Here is a 20,573-nt window from a genome sequence, read left to right on the forward strand (position 1 = left end):
CCATGCTTGACTCCCTCTCCAGTTGTTGCCTGCTATATGGAAGGAGTACCCACAGAGCAAAATGTTGCTCTGCTTGCAGTTCACAAAAGCTGCCATTTCTCTGTGGATGTCCCAGCCCTGGGTCCTTATCTTGCTTTGGGGAAGCCCAGTTGTACTCCCCATGAGCCACGAGAGTCAGGGAGAGAGTCCAAATTATTTCCTTCCTTTCTCTGTGTTTTGGGCAATCTTTCCAACTTCCCTGTAGTTTCTAATTTTTCCTCCCAGTTCCTTCCCAATTCTCAATGAGCTATATCTCTTTTTTTCTCCAACAGGTTGTTATTTTCCAATGACTGAATTCCACATGTTGCAGAGGCTGAATTGTGTTACTGATCACCACTCTGCCATTTTCTTTCTCCTCAGCTAGATTTTTAATGTTTTCTGTACACTCACTGATCAGTTTTGTTTATTCAGTTCATTATCTGTTTAGTTTAGTATATTATATCATTATCTGTTTACTATAGTATATCTGAGCTCTCTGAGTATTATTGAACTTTTTTTTTTTGGTCTCTTTTGTCCTTTCATATAATTCAGCTGTTTGGCTTTTTATTTGCTCCCATCAGTGCTCTGTGGATCGGCTTTGGAGGAGCTGAGAGGTTTTGGAGGCATTTTGTTGCCTTGTCTTCTCCTGTTTCTATTGTGGTTGTGCCACATATGCATTCACACACATGGTGAGGTTTATGGCTCAATTATAGTGGAAAGAGTTTGTTGTTAGTATGGAGGATCTCTTTAGTCAGTGTCTCTTTTTCAGTGATGCACTCTTGGGAAGCCTAACTATAGGCCTTTGCCTCTATCCCAAGATCCAACTACCTCCATTAATTTGTGAGAGGAAGTGTAGTGTAATTAGCCAAGCACTCAGTTCTCTGGAAATAAACCACACTATTGTTTATCATGCACAGATAAACCAGATATTAGCATACAGTAAAAACCAGTGATAGGGAAAAACTATGCCACTCTGGTAATAGCAACAAAATCAGCAACAATAATAGTCAAAGACAGACTAGATATTGACATACCATAAGAACCAATAGAAGACCAAGATAGATTATGTAAAGGTACAAATTTCCAATGATGAATGTGACTATATTGTATACCTAAAATGTACCAATAAAATTAATTTTAAAAAAAGAACCACAATATCACCCTTAACCACAGGAGAGAGATCTATAACTATAATTTAGACCTAAATGCAAACTAAATATTGACACACAGTAAATATCTACTAAGTGCCATAACTGTAACACTATTAAAATAGAAAAGAATCCAAGAGCAATAGCATCTAGTTAAGTAAACAGAAATTTACTAAAGAATAATACTAGTAAAAATGGATGGGAATGGGAGAATGAAAGAAGTAAAATTTTTAAAATAAAGAAAAGATGAGGAGAGGAAAGTAAGATAAAGTTTCCTATTAAGTACTAAAAGAAAATTAAGAGATTTAGATAAAATTAACAGAAAAGAACAAGAGAAAGAAGAAAAGGGAAAAGCAGAAAGCAAACTAAAGAAAAACCCCAAACCCCCAAAACAATAAAGAAAAAAAATGAGTACCACCTAAAATTCCTCCATGTTTTTTAATGGTCTTTCCAGGGTCTGCAGGAATCCACTAGACATGGGGGAGGAATAGAAGAGAGTCACTGCTAAGACCTATTTTGTTTTCACACTCACTCATTTTGTGTGGATATTGGATCCTGTCTTGTGTTTCCCTCCAGGTGTGGCTGTCAATGGTTTTTGCCCTAAGGCTTTAGTCACTCTAGCCACTCCCAGTTTCCCTGTCCCTCTGTGCATCCCAATTCACTGCTTTCTCTATCTACCCTTATGGCCTGTGGCCATAGAGTATGCCACAGAGAGAAGTTCCATAGAGTGTGAGGCACTGCTCTACTCTAGAAACCCCTCTGTCCGTACACTCCAGGCTGTGGCAACCTTCAAGCTGAGGCACATCCCTTTTGTTAGTGGAGACAGGTCCCCCCCCTCCACCAGGAGCTAGGGATAGCATTCCAGACTGCTTCATTCTTTTCTCTGTGTTGTACTCCATTTCTCCAGCTTCTCTATAGCTTCTAGTTTTCCTGCCAACTCCCTTCTGATACTAGAGGTCTAATTTTTTTTCACCACCAAATTGTTGTTTTCTAGGTTTCCCAATTCCAAGTCACAGAGAGGTTATATATATTTTTTTGCCAGTCTCTACTTTGCCATTTTTAATCCCCCTCATCTTGGGACTCCCTGACAAGGGAAAGCTGATTTCTAGCAACAAAGTCAGTCCTGGACCTTCATCCAGGAGTTTTATTCTGAAATCATACTTTCTCCCTTATAAATGAGGAAAAGACAGGGTCAAGAGGGAGAAGATAATGAATGATAGCTTTCTTAAATGGGAAAGATGTGTCTATATAACCTAATGTGGAGATCTGAACTTCTAAGCCAGTGTTAAAGTTCTTCTCTGAATATCTTTCTGCTCTTACAGTAAGGCCCAAGGCCTGGCTGACTAGTGGTCCCAGTCCTGGGAAAGGTCACTGAAGTTAGAGGCAAGGAGAGTTTAAGAAAAGTTTTGGCTGCTAAACATATAAAATATTAGCAAGGGGCCGGGGATTTAGCTCAGTGGTTTCACCACCTGCTTTGAAAGCGCAAGGACCCGAGTTCGATCTCCGGTACCAAAAAAAAAATATTAGCAAGTTAACAGTATATTAAATCATAGTTCATCATGTAATTGACCAAATTAAAAAACAGAGGATAGAGGCCAGGGATTTAGCTCAGTGGTTCTGCCGCCTGCCTTGCAAGTGCAAGGTCCCGAGCTTGATCCCCGGTACCAACAATAATAATAATAATAAAGTAAAAAGGAGAGAATATGTAATTATTTCAGTGGAACCAGAAAGAGTAGTTCATACTATGTAACCGTCATTCATCAGAAGAATAATACAACTAGTGAAGTATGTCCATCAAAAAAATTAATGAAAAAACTTTAGATGTAGTCACCTAATATCATTAAAGTAAAAAACAACAAAAAAAGTAGTCACCTGATATCATTAAAGTAAAAACCAAGAAAAAATTATCACTGCTTCTGAGGGACTGGCAACCCTAGCCTCATAAATAAGACAAAAGAAAGGGCCAAGTGCAGTGGCTTGAAATCCCAGCTAAATCCCAGGAGGCAGGAGGATCAAAAATTCAAGGCCCTAGGTCCAATCCTCAGTACCAAAAAAAAAAAAGTAAAATTATTAGTCACACACTGGGAAACAATACACCATGTAAAGAACTAGAATTCAGAACACTTGCATATCAGCTTTTAAAAGGATAATCTAACAAATACAATGAGTAAATAATATAAATGATAATGTATAGAAAAGAAAGCCAAATGATAAAAACAGGGGCTGGGGCTGCCTCAGTGGTAGCATGTATATTTTTAACATGTGTAAGGGCCTGAGTTTGAGCCCCAGCATCTCAAAATACATAAATCAAAATCAAAACTAAAACAAAAGATGCTCTCTTTGCTAATCAACACAAAAATTCAAAGTAAAATTGTGCAACACTATATTTTCACTGATTATCAGAAATGAAAACATTTGCAATAGCAACTGTAGGAAAAGACAGTGGGGTATTGTACTTTTATAGACTGCCAATGAGAGTGAAGGTTGACACAACCATTTTTAAAACAGCTTGGCAATATGTGATAAAACTGAAAAGCATACATGCTAAATGACCCAGTAAGCCCATCACCTACTGAAACTTATGCCTATGTGGAAGGGAACAAGTTCAAGGACATTCATTAGAGCATTGTTTGTGATGGCAAGAAATTGGAAACAGTCTAAATGCTCCTCAGAGAGGAGCAGATAAATAAAATGCGGTATTTTGTCACAGAGAAATACTATATGGCAGCTAAAAGGCAAGAACCTAATCAGGCATGGTGGCACACATCTATAGTCCCAACTACTCAGGAGGCTGAGGCAGGAGATTACAGGTCTGAGGCCAGCCTGGGCAATTAAGACCCTGTCCCAAAAAGAAAAGAAGGAACAGTCTGTGAAAAGTTTTGAGTGTAGAAGTGGTGTGATCACTCTGGCTGCCGCGAAAGACAAAGGGAAGACACTACTACAAAAGGAATGCAAACTTCTCCAGAGGTGAGAGAAGAAACAAAACACAAATAATATAAAAGCGTTCTGGATCACACCAGGGTCATTCTCCAGGATGGCGACCCCAGTGAGCCTAGCTCAGATTCCATCAGTGCAAACACCATCATGCCTGAATTTGGAACCAAATGCAACAATTCAAAGCCTATAAAGAGTCAAATTAAAAGAGCTACATTGCCTTACAAGCCTGGCTACCAATCATGGCAAACAACTATTGTCAGGTGGTGTTCCAGGGGGACTCCTGAGTGACCGTCGTGATGACCAAGAAATGGAGTGAAGGAAAAACAGCCTTGTCAAGTACTGAGTACTGGCCTGATGGGAATGCCCTCAAAGAGTATGGATGGGGTCACGTGTGTTAGGAACACCAAAGAGTGCTGCTCATGACTACATGTTACAAGAGCTTAAACTTTTTTTTTTTTTTTGGTTCCAGGGATCGAACTCCGGACCTTGCGCTTGCGAGGCAGGTGGCGGAACCACTGAACTAAATCCCGGCCCCTAAAAAAACCTTAAACTTTTGAAGGTTGGGCGAGCTCAATTCCACTTTCAAATCTGGCAGACACGGCACGGCCCGTGACCCCAGGGCTGTGCTGGGCTTCACAAGTAGAGCACATGGTGGCCACGGACCCCACTGTGAGCCTCTGCAGTGCTGGAATCTCCAGACAGGGACATTCGTTGTGACTGATGCCCTTATTGACATCATCAGAGAGAAAGGTGTCGCCTGTGACGCTAATGTTCCCAAAACCATTTTAGTGGCGTGGTCTCGGAGGTCCGGGATGGTCCACACAGAAGCGTAGGCCGGGTTTGTCTGTAGCGCCATCTAGCTTTATATTGCAGCACTACAATGCATGATAGAAGAAGAGAAAAGCAAGAGGAAAGGGCATGACTATACCCAATACTAAGTGTTCTCCTGTGGACATGTGGCAGTCAGAGTCCCCTCCTGCCACTTATGCCAACTCATGGGTGGATGAGAACGTGGGCCTCATGGAGCACCAGAAGCACGTCAGATGAGAAGACCCCCCTGAAAAACTTCAGCACAGAATCAGATGTGGACTTTCACCCTTTCCCTAAAACAATCAGGATAGATGCAAGACATCTTCTGTGAGGAATGAATTTGGATTTGGAAGGCTCACACTGTGGTTGACTACATCTTGATAAGCAAAATTAGAAACCATCTAGCTCAGTATTTTCTCAGATAAGAAACCATCTCTACAATGTAGAAAATATTATATGACATAGAATTTTCTTTCAATTGAGGGACCAGTTAAATTGCTCTCTATTTAACAGCTTATGGGGATTCAAATTCTAGTTAGAGGCAGGTTTTTTTTTTTCTTTTAATAACCTTAACCTTAACTTAAGTTCTTTTTTGTTTTTGTGGGGGATTTGATGGAGTACTTTAAGATTTGGGGAGATTACATCCCTGAGAAGTGAGAAGGATTTCATTTACCATCACTCGTTGTCTTACTCTGCTTTGTGTTGTTGCAGAATACCAGCAACTGGGCAATTTACAGTGAACAGAGACTGATTTCTTATAGATCCAGAGGCTGGGAAGTCCAAAGTCCAGGGCTACACCTCCTGAGGGTCTTCTTGCTGCGTCATAACTTGGCCAAGAGCATCAAGTGGAGAGAAGGGAGCAAGAGGGCTTGCTTTGCACACTCGGTCACATGATGACATTGATCAGAGGCTTTGTGACCCATCAGTCCCTGAAGGTCCCGCCTCTCCACACTGTCGCATTTGGGCTTCTGTCTGCAGCACATGAACTCTGGGGACGCATTGTCCCCAGCACTTCGTCAGTGGTATATAATTCACTTTGGGGCTTCCTTTTTGGCTACCTGATCATTACGCCAATGTCTGAGACTGTCAGAGCTGACTGTCTACCCTTACACTGTCATTAAAACATCATGGGGAAAAATCACAAAAATATATGAATTAGGATAACAGGTGTATTTTCCTCTTAGCAGATGACCAGTTACCATTCAGCTGTTGACAGAGTGGGTTGTAGTGGGGAAACAGTTGCCAACTTCCCTTTGCATTTGAGCAGTTGTCTTGTCTTTAGAAAGCAGGCATCTCTGGATGACTGGTGTCTTGGGTATCCAGTGTTGCTGACTCCACCCCAGGCCTTTTCTTCAGTCCGAGCTCAACTCACTTGAGCTGTTCTGTTCTGGCATGTGGTTGTTCATGTACCTGGCGGGTGGGTGAGACCCTGGATAACTGGGGTTCTGTCTGCATGGAGTCCTCATGGCCCTCTCCTCCCAGTGGTCTCTGTGCGTCACCTTGCTGAGAGGAGTGAGGCCTCTTACAAGGCTGAAAGGCAGCAGAGGCCAGGCCCTCTCCAGACATGGGCCAGACCTGCTGCAACCCCATCTTGTGGCCCTCTGTTGAGACAAGGCCCCAGCCCGGCCCAGATTCATGAAGAAGGCGTGCAGAGGAGGTGAAGCTCATGGGGGCCAGCGGTGTAAAGTGCCATCACAATCAGTGCCTTGGAAGCAGCTCTAATGAGTAGAGGGTGGCATCCTACTGGGAAGCTGAGCTCCCCGCAGTAACTGGTACAAGCTGCAAGTCCAATGAGGAATGAACAGAAGGGCTTCAAGAAGCTTCTGAGCCAGCCCTCCTTGCGCATGTTTTCTGAACCTTCTCTTGGGGGGTTTAGGGGGACAGAGCATTTTGAAAGCAGAACTAGCCTATCTTTGTGGCACTCACAGCCTTTGGCCAAGCTGATATTTTCTTAACATCACTGTCAGTCAGGCCTTGCACACATGCTGTCAGCCACAGAGGACAAGGAGCTCTGACCAGGCTTCTCATCGACTGAATCAGCTCATGTTTGTTTTAACCGTAGGATTTGCTAATCTACCTTTCTGCAAAGCCGTGCCCCTTTGCCTCATGATGAATCATCACTCAGAGTATTTAAATGAAAGCATCATGAGTTGACCTTTGTAATAATAACGTGAGCCAGCAGCTGTGCTGGAAATTCATGGTGTGCTCGGATTCTCCTTTCTTTGACGCCTGACAAGAAGAACTAGTCCCCACCTTTCTGAGGCTTCCCCGCTCTAGAAATCCTGTGGTAGTTTGGGAAAAGCCATGGCCACCATTTTCATACACACAGTGTAGGTTGATCCCTCCCTCATGTGCATAGAATGCAGAATTGCTTCACAGCACAAGTGTGGCCCGAAGGTGTCATCTTTTTTTTTTTTTGGTACCGGGGATCGAACTGAGGTCCTTGTGCTTGCGCAGCAGGCGGCGAAACCACTGAGCTAAATCCCTGGCCCCCGAAGGTGTCATCTTATTAGGGAGATGTAATGATTACTGTCTTCTTTTTTTTTTGATACTGGGGATCGAACTCGGGTCCTTGCACTTGCAAGCCAGGCAGCGGAACCACTGAGCTAAATCCCCAGCCCAGATTACTATCTTCTTGTCAAGCCTGTAAAGAGATTCCAGGCGCAAGGAGGAGCCCACGCATAACAGGCATCGAACTGCTGACTCCTAGCTATCTCTGCACCTGGGTTCCCCTCAGAACAGGGCTGCAGAGGTGAGTACCAAAAACCCAACCTGATCAAGGACAAGGCCAACACCCTAGAGAAGAGGTAAGCCTAGAAGAGTTGATTGCTTCAGGGAGAAATAACAGATGGACCAGCAGCACTAGCCCCAAGAAAAGCCCACAGCAGGTGGAAAACAAAACCAAAAACCAAACCAAAACAACAAAAAACAGCATAGGCTTTTACCTCAACAGTGAATTTGTGGGTGAGATAGAGTAGCAGAAGAAATCCAGTGTAGCACCCACCACATTTCCAGAGAGAATTTAATCAGGAGAATCTAATCATTTGGGGGAGGAATCAACTGGGTGGAACTGAGCCAGAGAACCCCTGCACTACAACTGCCCTCCAGGACTGAAGTGTTGCCCTGGCACAGAGGCTGGGTGAGAGACAGCCAAGAGGGATAGATGGGGAGAGGGTGAGGGCTGGACATAGATCCCCTGAGATACTCTGAGAAGTTCAAGCTCAGGTGAGGAAAGACACAGGGCCTGCATTCTGTGGTGGGAGGCCAGGTTCAGTGGATGTGGCTTCTAGAGGTGGCTGGATCTGTAAGTGATGGCATAGAGTCCCACAGTCTGCGTGAGCCCCCATCCCCACTGCCTACATCCACTGGAGAGCCGTGGTCTGATCGCTTCTCCATGTACCAACGTGAGTGGATGTGCATCACTTTGGACAATCGCCGGAGTCTGGGGTTTACAGATGGGGGACCTCTTGAGCAAAGAGGTCACCTCACAAACCCATAGGCTATAAAGTATGGTGGGGAGCACTGTGACTTGCTGCATTCCAAAGACTGCACGTCCTGGAAGGAAACTACTCATTAATAGGAATTTCTTTTCTTTTCACCCGTTTTTCCCCTCTAAATTCTACTTTTTTCATGCTGCCATTCTCTGAAACCTCTATCCTTACTCACATAACCATTAAGCTTTATGAATATATAGATACTTTGTTAACAATATCTTACTGTGGTTGAACATTATTCTATAGTTAGTGGAGGTAAAGTTGTTCGAATGAGTAGATACTATAGGCGAATATGTGTTTTTCTTAGTGTTTATAGTATAACCATAGATCTCTTTTCTATGGTTAAATGTGGTACATTATTGATTCTTAAGAGTTTGTCGATATCCAGTTTGTATTTGACGCTATCGTTGTTGCTGATTTTACTACTATAGTCAAGGTGACATAGTTGTTGCTATCAACTGATTTTCTCTGTATGCAAATATCTGGATTGCTTGGTGTTTACAAATAATACAGCAGCCTGTTCTCAACGAACTGGGTACTGGGGCCGGGGATTTAACTCAGTGTTTCCACCGCCTGCCTCAAAGAACTGGGTACTGGGCCAAACAAGCTGAAACCTCCTCTCCCAAATAAATGTAGGTGATTGGATCCTGCGACAGAAGTAAAGGCCAAATAGTTAGCAATGCCCAAAGGACATCTCTGAAAAGCAGACAGCCAAAGCCCAGGGGTATAGGAGTTTGGGTAAAGCCAAAGAGAGGAGGAGGAGAGCAATAGAACTTTAAAGGGAAAAAATTTCTTTTTTCTTCCAAATCCTCTGCTCTGTGGTATGGGAAGGAGAAAACAGGAGAGGGGCAAATGATCCTATTAATGTTAAGGATATGTTGCTGTACATTTAGAAAGGGATGCCTGGGAAGGCTGTGTACAAGATTGGTAGTGAGAAATGGGGAAAGTGAGAGGGTCTATGCTTGATATAAATAGTAGAGAAAAAGGTTAAGGGAGTCCATTGAGAAGGTGGAGTGGAGAAAGTTAAATTGAGAATGAAAAGACACCCAGGGGAAAGAGGTCAGGCAAGGAGATATGGGTAAAAGTAGGAGGGGTACAGATGAACAGGGGAGAGATCCCTCACCCTCTAAAAACTGTATTGGGGGAAAGAGGTAAGCATAGGCAAAGCGGTAATACATAGACATGCTCGGAGAACAGAATACTGAGAATAGTGTTAAATAATGGGCTAAGAGTATGAGGAGTAATCTACAGAAGGAGGAATACAGCAAAGCGTTAAACCAAAGAAAAAATAAGAATCTTTTAAAAAATTTTTTAAAGTTTAAAAAGTACAATAAGGATTTTTTTGTTTTTTGGTTTTTTTGGTACCGGGGATCGAACTTGGGTCCTTGCGCTTGCACAGCAGGCGGCGAAACCACTGAGCTAAATCCCCACCCCACAATAAGGATTTTTTAAATGGAAGAATAATACAGTCAAAGAATAGTAAAAAAAAAAAAAAAGAAAGAGAAAGTAAAGAAAGAAAGGAAGGAAGAAAGACAAAGAAAAAGATTTCAGTTGTTTTGGACATGTGGCTCCTTTCCTTGGGTTCCTGTTAAGGAGCAAATCTGCAGGCAGGGAGTGTCTTTGTGTGACATCCAAGTGTGACAGCTCAGCATTACAGCCAAGTGTTACCGCTATCCAGAGTTCTCTGGATGTGAAGAAACCAAAGGGCACTCAAAGAGATGGAGGGAACCAAGCTTTTTTTTACAGTGGCAGGTCCAGAGGAAGTCTAAGATCCAAACAGAAATGGAAGCAACCTTATATAGAGATCTATGGGGTAGGAGGGTTGGAGTCACATACCGGCCAAGCACGTTTACAGAAGCGGAAGGGCAGAGTTAACAGAACGTCTTGAAACATCCAGTAGGAACATCTTGCAGAGTGAACAGTTACATCTGCAGTCAGGAGGCTTGAACACACTGCTTGAACGGTTACATTTGCAGTGCAGGTGGCTTTACCATCTTATGATTCCTGGCAAAAACATGGGGGGTGGGGCACCGTGGGAACAGACAAAGGCCTGCCATGTATATGCATTATTTCCTTATCATTTGCTCACACTGGAAGACCAAGGGCAGTCTGTACCCAGTACAGTGCTGGATATAGAGGTCTGTTAACGGTGAGGACAAGTCACCACTGTGAGCTTCCAGTCCTTTGTAGGCAGGGCTAAGACTGGCCTTTGACTGCCATTGGAATGGAATCTGGGTGTTTCCAGCCCCTACCTCTCAGCAGAATTCCCGCCGCCCAGTCTGCTACCATAACAGGACTGCCCTTCCCTCATTCCACTCTGGGAATTTAGCAGTGAAGTGACAATGGGGCTGTTCTGCCCCTGAAGTTCCAGCCTGGAGCCCTTTTAAATAAAATGGCACTCCCCTCTTGCTTCTGCTCCATGCCACTCTTTCCTGGAGCAACCCTTCACCATCACTCACCAACCTTTGACCCTGGGGGATCACGCCAGATACTGTGGCTCATGTTCCCACTGGTGCTGATAAAGCAGTAATACACAATAGGGCAAGACTTTGCCCTTGCCCACCCCCCCTTGGTTTTTTTTCCATAAACCAGAAATGTAACCATTTGTGCTTCAGGGTACTCCTGTGCAATGTATCAAAATGTTCTGTCGCTATTTGAGCTGCCCGATGTTCCTACCAGATGTTTCAAGAATGTTCTGTTAACTCCGTCCCTCTGCTTCTGTGAGCATGCTTGCCCAGCACATGGGCCCACCCCTCTACCCATAGATCTCTATATAAGGCTGCTTCCATTTCTACTCAGTGCTCAGAATTCAGTGTAGGCAAACTCCTCTGAGCCAGCTGCAATGAGGGTTTTTCTCCATCTCTTCGAGTAACTTTTGGATTCTGGAGTCTTCAAATTGCTGTACCTGTAGCACTCGAGCCTGAAGCACTTGGCTGTAACACTGAGCTGTTTCACTTTGCCACAACAGTGCCTCCAAATGCATAAGATTCTCCCAGTCCAGGTCTCCATTTCTCCATGAGCAGAAAAGTTATTTTCTTTTTCTTTCTTTTGTTTGTTTGTCTTTGGGGGGGGGGGGTTGAGGCAGAATCTCCCATTGTAATTCAGGCTGGCCCTGAACTCACTATGTAGCCCAGGCTGGCCTTGAACTCTCGAGATTCTCCTGCCTCAGCCTCCCAAGTGCTGGGATTACAGGCATGTGCCACCAAGCCCGGCTCAGAAATCTTATTTTCACTTCTAGTCGGTAGCTATAGTGCTGCCACACCAAGTGGTCTCCCATCTGTGGTGGTGAGCTATTTCTTATGTAGCACTTAATCCTATTTTCTTCTCCTCTGTCAGTTCCCTTGGGGTTCCTGTGAGCTTGACACTCACTTTGTTTCCTCTCCAAGCTGGTGATTTCCAGACTAGGCTCTTAGTCCTGGAGAAGCTGAGTTGCTAGCACTCACTGCTCTGCCAGTTTTTTAGTCCTCTGTCAAAAGTATATTCTTGAATTATGCAGTTACATACACTGATGAGGAAGGAATATGTTTACACTGGTCACATTTCAGACCACATAGGGCAGGCTGATGTCCCTCTCTCTTTGGGTTCCCTTCTGACTTCTTTTTTTTTTTTTTTTTTTTTTGGTGCCGGGGATCGAATTCAGAACCTTACTCTTGTGAGGCAGGCGACGGAACCACTGAGCTAAATCCCTGGCCTGACCTTTTTTGTTGTTTTGTGGTTTTGGTACCTGGGATGGAACTCAGGACCTTGCGCTTTCGAGGCAGGTGGTGGCACCACTGAGCTAAATCCCCGGCTCCCCTTCTGACTTCTTTTGCTGTGACTCTATTTTTCAGGGTTGTTTTTTTTTAAGAATAGGAAAATTTATTGGGGAATAGGAATAGCTCCTGAGAGATAAGAGGGGTCCCAAATGGGTTGCCTTGACAATTTACTGACATAGCAAGACCCTGTATCAAAATAAAAAGCTTTTAAACAGGGTGGGGATGTAACTCAGTGATGTAACTCAATCCCCAGTGCAGACAAAATAAAAAATAAAAAAATGGAAACAATTGCAAATTAATTGATGAGTGGATAAAGAATTGTAGTATAGACACACACTGGAACATTATTCAGCCATAGATGTGAATGAAGAACATAGATTCAGTATTCACTAGAGTGTGGGAAAATCTTGAACACATCACGCTAAATAAGTCAGACACAAGTGGCTACAGATTTGTATGATTTCATTGATATGCAGTGTCCAGAACAAGCAAATGTATAAATCAGTGGCTTCCTGGGACTGAGGGTGGAGAATGGGAAGCGGCTGCTAATGTATAGGGGTTCTTTTGGAGATGCTGAAAATGTTTGTTTTGTTTTGTTTTGTTGTGAGGGGGGATGAACCCAGGACCTTCCTGCTGAGTTACATCCCCAGCCCTTTCTTCTTTTTCTTTGTAGATAGTGTCTCACTATGTCAGCAAGTTGCCCGGCTGGGCTCTAACTTGTGATCCTCAGCTTCCCCAGTGCTGGGATTACAGACCTGTGCCAACACACCTGGTAAAAATGTTTCAACCAGACTGTGTCAAGATTGCACAAACCTGTACCCGCTGAATGTGTGCTTTAAATGGGAGAATTTTATGGCATGTGAATTATCTCTTAATAAAGCTATTTCAAAAAGTGACTCAGAGGAAGCAGAGATCCTGGAGAACAGGGGGGAAACCAGCCCTTTCCCTTTCATGTGCAGGACAAGCCCTTTCAAACTCCTACTTCTCAGAGAATTCATCTGGGCAGCCACATTAGTTTCGGTTTTTTGGGTTTTTTTGGTACCGGAGATTGAACTCGGGTCCTTGCGCTTGCACAGCAGGTGGCGAAACCACTGAGCTAAATCCCCAGCCCCCCACATTAGTTTTTCCTGATGCTGTTCTCTTTTCATTCTCCTTAAAGCAGTTTATGACCTAGCTGGTAGACTTTCTTTGTTGTTGTTCTTGGTACTGGGGATCGAACTCGTGATCTTGTGCTTGCCAGGCAGGCGCAGTGCCACTGAGCTAAATTCCTGGCCCTGTTAGACTTTCTTTTACATGACTTCCTTTGTTTCAAAGCCATCCTCTTCTTCGGGGTCCCTATGTGAATGAACTTAGTGAAATATTTCCCATTTGAGCCTGCTTAGGTCCAAACTTAGATTGAAGAAGTAGGCAAAGTAATACTTTGTTCACTGGTTTAAAACAAAAATCAAGCTGGGCATGAGGGACATCTGTAATCTTAGCACTCTGGGAGGCTGAGGAAGGAGAATCACAAATTTAAGTCCACTTGGACCACTTAGCTACCTAGTGAGACCCTGTCTTAAAATCAAAACTAAAAAAGGGGCTAGAGATGTAGCTCAGTGTAAGGCCTCAGATTCAATCCCCAGGGCTTCAAACACATAAAAATATTTTTAAAAATAATATTACAATGGACAGTTAATTTTGTATCTTCACATTCTTGTCCAAGTGTTTCTCTAAAAGAGAATTCTATCAAAGTTGAATTTTCTGTCAAGAAGAGTGACATCTCATAGTTTTAAAATTGCTAATAACGCTCGGTGGAGCGGAGTGAGGGACGCAGACCCGGGCGAGCCCGCCTGGCTGCTGCTCTTGGCAGAGCCGCCTGTCTACCGCTGGCCCTGCGAGCTCGGTGCCCGGCCTCCCCGGGAAAGTTTGTCCAGCTGGCGGGCCGGAGCCTCGGCCCTTCGCGCGCAGCTGCCCGTGCGCGGGACTTGGCTCGGGCTGAGCCGTCGCCCGCGCGCCCTGTCCGGGCTGCTGCCTCTGCTGAAGCGTCGCTCGCGCGCAGCCTGAAGCCAGGCCCGGCCGCTGCCCTGGCACCCCGCCCCCCGCCCTGCTGTGGCGCCCGGCGGCGGGGCACGCACGCGAGAAGGAGCCGGCGGAGGCGCTGAACACGGCGCAGGGCGCGCGCGACTTTATCTACAGCCTGCACTCCACCAAGAGCCGCTGCCTGCTCAGGGAGCTGCACCGCTTCCAGTCCATCGCCATCGCCCAAGAAAAACTGGAAGCTCAACCACCCACCCCAGGACAGCTGAGATATGTATTCTTCCGCAGTGCGCTACCGTTTGTACGGTTTGGGTTTTTGGATAATGCAAGTATGATTGTTGCAGGAACCCAGATTGAGTTGTCTATTGGAATTATTTTGGGAATTTCAATGATGGCAGCTGCTGCTTTGGGCAATCTTGTGTCAGATTTAGCTGGACTGAGACATGCAGGCTATGTTGAAGCTTTGGCTTCCAGGTTGGGTTTATCCATTCCTGATCTCACATCAAAGCAAGTTGACGTGTGGAAGACTCGTGTTAGTGCGCATTTGGGCAGAGCTGTTGGCTGCATTCTAGGAATGTTTCCTTGGATAGTCTTTGGAGGAGGTGAAGAAGATGAAAAACCGGAAGAGAAAAATTAGTCCTCTTAGAATACCTATAAAAAGATGTAAACTAATGGACCTCCGTTATTAAAATTTAAGAATTAAGACAGAAACCTCGTATAGATATGGGATCAAATAATTCTGCATGTATTACCGAAAACACTAACTTATTGTGACTTGGTCTTCTTAGGACATCTTTTAAAAAAATTATTTAGTAATGTTTTGTGTAAAGTGTTGAAATGTTTTTTCATCAATGGCAGTCCACATTTTATCTTTTCCTTCTCTTTTGTTATACATCAAAATACTATTTAAGTTTGGGTCATTGATGTACTGTACTGACTTGGAGTTTGCTTATTGTTACTTAACATGTGTACATGCACGAAATCATTTGTGTTGTTATTCCCTGATAGTTACAATTCAAACTTAAACTTTTCCCAAATTTCTTAATGTTAATATCAGTTTGAGATTTTTTTACTCTCTTTTTGGCAGCATCAATTTTGTACTGTTTCACAGTAAACATTTACAATCATGTAATTTCAGTAATTTTCTTCTCTCATCTGTTCAAAACGAATGCAGATGTTAAGTATATATTACTTATTTTGATTTTCTGACCATACTGTCGTAAGAGCCAGAGGTTAATCAGAAAGAGCAATTACGTAGTCTCCCTCTTACGTACAACCATATATGTATGCTAACAAGTGTACTTATTTCCAGTTGATTTTTTTTTTTTTTTTTTTTTTTTTTTTTTGCTACCAGGGATCTAACCTGGGTCCTTGCGCTTGCGCAGCAGGTGGCAAAACCACTGAGCTAAATCCCTGGCCCTCCAGTTGAATTTTTTTTTTTTTTGGTACCGGGCATCGAACTCGGGTCCTTGCCCTTGTGCCGCAGGCGGCTAAACCATTGAACTAAATTCCCGCCCCTCCAGTTGAAATTTTTACCTTTAATGTCCCCCGAATGAATAATGATACGGTGGATTTTGACCCCTGAAAGGAGTCTTGATAGTCTTTTAAAATGATGCTTGTAGAATTAGGGGCTCTAAGGAATTGGACATAGCACTTGGAATCTAAACTCTGTTTTCAGAGGTAGAATTGGGAACTGTCAAGAAGGCTTATGGTATAGGGAGTAAAGTTGAAGTGGTGTTTGGAAGGTAAATGAGATGCAAATTATATTCCCCTGGGAAGGATTTCCCCCCCACCATCGAGAGTGTTATCTTCCATCTGCATAGAATGAATCTGAATACTCCACACTTACAGTTCTAATGTTTAGTGAATTTCATTTCTGGATAATTTCTTTTGAAGTGAAAACTAAATATCTTGTATTTTGGTCTTCTGCCGTATAATTTAGTCAAAAGTTACATAAGGAGAAATATTTTCCCCCATTTTTGGCCTTTTTCTTCTTTTGTGCACGTGCTTAAGGGATATGCTTGGTTAAAGTTGCTCATTTCCAGTCTGTGTATGTAATCATGTGTGACTCATAGATTTTAAATCTTTTAAGTTTTGTACCATTTTATCTATACACATGTTAAAAAATTACTTCTGTTTATAACAGTAGACATACCATGGAAAAGAGAAATTAAAAGTTACTATTTTGGTTATTGAAATTATGTTGCTCAGTAGATGCATGAGAAGACAAACTTGTAGGATTACTATCTTTACAGGAGTATTATTTTGAAGTTTCATTTACACATAGTTACTTTGAGCTTTTTTCAGAGGAGATTTTCTTTCATAAGAAAATATGTCATAAATTCTCTGCATTTCAAAATGATTTAATGATATCCATTAGTCATGACTTTTGAGGGAAAAGGAAAATACACTATAAAATAAAAATATAAAATTCTTATTATGCATGTATTATAATAGTGTGACATTCTCATGTGATTAAGATTACATAACTTGAGATCTTAAACAAAATTGTGTTTTATATCTTCCCTACATCACATACAAACCCCCAAAATATGTATTTTAAACTTCAGATTATCTATCAAATTATCAATTATTGATCCTATTAGGATTAGAGTGCTTAATTTTTTCAGTGAATGTATAAATGGTTTTGTTCCTTTCTGTTTAAAAAAATTTCTTTCCATTTTGGTGCTTAACTTAAGTCCTATATCCAGAAACTTGGCCTCTAAGTTTAGAAAGAACTTTTGTTTTCTATTTTTATTCTTAAAAAATAATCCAGTTCTACTATTAATGGAATTTATATTATTTACAGAATGGTTATCAGAATCTGTCAATTTAATGGAAAATCTGCAGAATTATTTAAGTTGCCAAAATATGGAATTTAGAACCTTCATACTGAAAGATACTGTATTTTACAGTCGCAATAAAAAATTTGAATCATATGGAATTAATTTTCAAGAGAAGCCCTTCTGTCATTAACTGGAGGTGGACATTTTTCAGGATCTTGTCCTGCTCGAATATGGTGCTCTGCACAAGCGATTTCTGAAGAATGGTTCTTCTTCGGCTAATGATCTTTAGCCATTGTTTCATGTTACTTACACAAAGAATCTTATTTCAGACTGAAACTGGAACTCCTTGTTTCTCATATTAGCTATTCCTACCGCTTTAGTACCATTTGAAATTCGTGTTGTCCATCTATTAGCATTTATTGACTTGTCGATGCATGTAAACTGGGTGCATTTTGTTGCTGCTGTGTGTTAAATGGTGACCAATGTTTTTACAAAAGAATTGAACAAAAAATATCTTTTAAGAAATTTGGAATGTGGTTTATGTTACACCCAGTGAGAGAGAACCAACCAGAGACTGATATTAAATCCACACAGGAGTTTATTACTGGCCAGGACCCGAGCCGAGCGTCGGACTCGAGCCTCGACTGGGGGTTGAGAAACATGTTTTATACAGCTTTGAGGCCAGCAGTTTCTAGGCCCCCCTATGGGATAGAACTAGTAAAGCAACCAAAAGCTACAGAAGCAGAACGTCCTGCTGTTAGAACATTTGTAGAACAATAGTTGATTAATTCTTATTTCTAAAGAGACTTTCTAAGGGGAGGAGGTTTTTAAGCTTCCTCCTTCTGAGTTCATCCAAAGGGCAGGCAGGTGGGTCAAGCAGCAGTATGGAGTCTGTCTTGCTAACTAGGGTCCTTCATTCCCCACTGGTTCTTATAACTTAATCAAATCTTTGATTCCTGTATTTACTCTTTGAATTTTTTTTAAACGTCTTTTAAAATCTCATAATTTTGTCTGAACACCATCAGTTTAACTGTATCAACCCTCTGTCTAACATATTTAGTCAGAGCATTTATAATGCAAGGTCCCATGAGCAAAAGCAGAAGTAAGATAACTAGGTGGCCTGCTACAGCAGAAACGAGGGTAGTTAACCATTAGCATAGAAGCAACAGGGGTTTTTTTCCCCTAGGGCTACATATAACCCTCCTTGTTTTATGAACAGGAGGTCAAGTCCCCTTTGATTTTGCAAGACCATCTCAGCTAGTGAATCAACCTGGTTTTTTTAATCTGAAGATCAAGTCTTTCAGGTGACCCAAATCTCTGGCTACTTGGTGGCTTAGGGCTTTAAAATTTGTGTCCTGGAAGATCAGGGAGGAAGTTCCAATAGCCGCTGACCTGGCTATTCCTAATCCCACCAGAATGGGCACTAAAACGGGGGCAGCCCGTTTACTCCTATAGTGTTCAGTGGTTAATCCCAGATGTTCACAGCCCCCTTTTTTATTATAATACAAGACTTGTGGAACAACATACATGGTGACACAAAATAAAGTGGCAGATTGGGTAGCCAAGGCTGATTTGGGAATGTATTTAGTCAAATCCTCGGTGCAAGCAAACCAAGCATATCAGGACCAGGTCTCCTGGCTTGAAACCGTGGGGCTGGAACATCGCTAAGGGTTTTTCTGGAGCCTGTTGTATTGTAGCCTGGATCTCACTCTGAAGAATCTGTAAGGCTTGAAGAGACTGAAGTAAAGAGACACAAAAACTCTCTGTTATCTATTCAAGGTTTAATTTAGGGAGGAGTGGCGGCAGCCTCCCATACAGGATTTCAAAAGGGGTAAACTTGTCACATGTGGGGTACATCTAACTCTTAACAAGGCTAGAGGAAGCAGATCGGGCCACCTACTGCCAGTTTCTAGAACATAATTAGTCAGGGTTTCTTTCAGGATCCTATTTATCCTTTTTACTTGCCCTGAACTCTGTGGGCGATAGGCACAGTGTAACTTCCAATCGATACGTAGTGCCCTTGCCGACAATTTGGATATCTGTGCCATGAAGGCACGCCCATTGTTGGACCCCAGGTAACGAGGGATGCCAAATTGGGGAACTATCTCCTGGAGCAAAACCTTAGTCACTATGTTGGCTGATTCTCCAGGAGTGGGGAAAGCTTCTACCCAACCTGAGTAGGTGTCAGCCAATACCAGTAAGTATTTGAACCTGTTGCTGGATTTTATTTCGGTGAAATCAAGTTCCCAATGTTCCCCTGGCTCTCTTCCCCGTAGTCACTTACCTTCGTTCCTTGGTCTCGCCTTGGAGTTTACCTGTGCACACACCTGACATGTGGAACTGATGTCCTGGACCATAGAGGTCAGTCCTGGGATTGAAAATTTAGAGCTCATTAGTCTTTTTAACTTTGATTCTCCCAGGCGAGTTAAGTGATGGAACTGATGAACAAGTTGCCACCCCAGGGCTCGGGGGAGACACATTTGTTCGTTTGTCCCTTTCCACCAGCCTGAGTCCAGTTTTGTACCCCCTCGCTTTTGGTTTTCCTCTTCCCCTTCCGGGGCATATGTGGGTCTTTCTGGCAGGCAGCCAAAGGGCCGGACGGGCACAGTGTCTATCGGCCCCACTGGTTCTCTGGCCACTCCTCGGGCCGCATCATCGGCCTCTCGGTTCCCGCGGGCCTCAAAGCTGTCTCCTTTCTGGTGGCTTTTGGAATGAATAATGGCCAATGCCCTGGGTTCCCAAATTGCCTCCAATGAGGCCAAAATTTCTTTTTATTTTTGATAGTTTTCCCTTCTGATGTCAGTAGCCCTCTCTGTCTGTAGACGTCGCCATGCACATGGGCAGTGGGAATGCACACCGGCTGTCAGTGGAGATGTTGACAGCCTTGTCTGGACCTAACAGGGCTTGAGTTAAGGCTATTAGTTCAGCCCTCTGCGTTGAAGCCCCCGGCTTAATGCCTGTGTCCAGTACACCTGTTTTCCTGGACTGACTACAGCCGCCCCTGAATACCTGACTCCGTCTTCCATGAAGCTGTTTCCATCGGTGAAGAAGGCCTCATCAGTCAGGTCTGGGCGGTTGGTGGTGGAAGTTGTCAGTGTCCAGACAGTCATGGAGGGGCATGCGTACGAGTCGGAGTCCGGGAGTAAGGTGGCCGGATTGAGGGTCGTTTCTTGGGCGAATTTGATCATGGAGCATCCAGCAACAGGGCCTGGTACTGAGTCAGGCAGGCGTTGGCGAGCCATCGTTCTGGGGCTCCTCTCAGCAACGTCTCCACCACATGGGGTGCGGTGGTGACCAGGTCCTGTCCCAGGCTGAGCTTATCTGCCTCTTGGACCAGGAGGGCAGTGGCTGCAACTGCCCTCAAACAGGTAGACCATCCACTTGCCGCAGGATCAAGTCTTTTAGACAGGTAGGCCACAGGTCTGTTTCAAGGCCCTAATGCCTGAGCTAGCACTCCTTTGGCTATGCCCCCTCGTTCAGCCACAAACAACCGAAAGGGCTTGGTGACATCAGGTAGGGCCAGGGCTGGTGCTGACACTAAGGCTTTCTTTAAAGCCAAAAAGATGGCCTTTTCTTTTTCTGTCCGGAGGGACTGCGTCTTGTGTCTGG

General features: G+C 43.5%; 1 protein-coding gene and 1 pseudogene across 1 annotated transcript; one reads left to right on the plus strand and one right to left on the minus strand.

Annotated features, from left to right (window-relative positions):
* Window positions 1–5,057: 5,057 nt before the first annotated feature.
* LOC110351040 (transmembrane protein 65 pseudogene) lies at window positions 5,058–17,491 on the plus strand (annotated as a pseudogene).
* A 48-nt stretch (window positions 17,492–17,539) lies between these two features.
* LOC101710235 (uncharacterized) lies at window positions 17,540–20,206 on the minus strand. Its single transcript, XM_021265887.2, has 3 exons — window positions 19,974–20,206; window positions 19,249–19,332; window positions 17,540–18,701 (listed from the first exon to the last, which is right to left on the minus strand). The coding sequence occupies exons 1-3, from the start codon at window positions 20,204–20,206 to the stop codon at window positions 18,629–18,631; spliced, it is 390 nt and encodes a 129-aa protein (XP_021121546.2). The 3' UTR covers window positions 17,540–18,628.
* Window positions 20,207–20,573: the final 367 nt, after the last annotated feature.

The sequence above is a fragment of the Heterocephalus glaber genome, unplaced genomic scaffold, assembly GCF_053883595.1.
Source record: "Heterocephalus glaber isolate CG9 unplaced genomic scaffold, H.glaber_assembly_v1.0 deba00001442, whole genome shotgun sequence".
In the NCBI taxonomy this organism is placed as follows: domain Eukaryota; kingdom Metazoa; phylum Chordata; class Mammalia; order Rodentia; family Bathyergidae; genus Heterocephalus; species Heterocephalus glaber.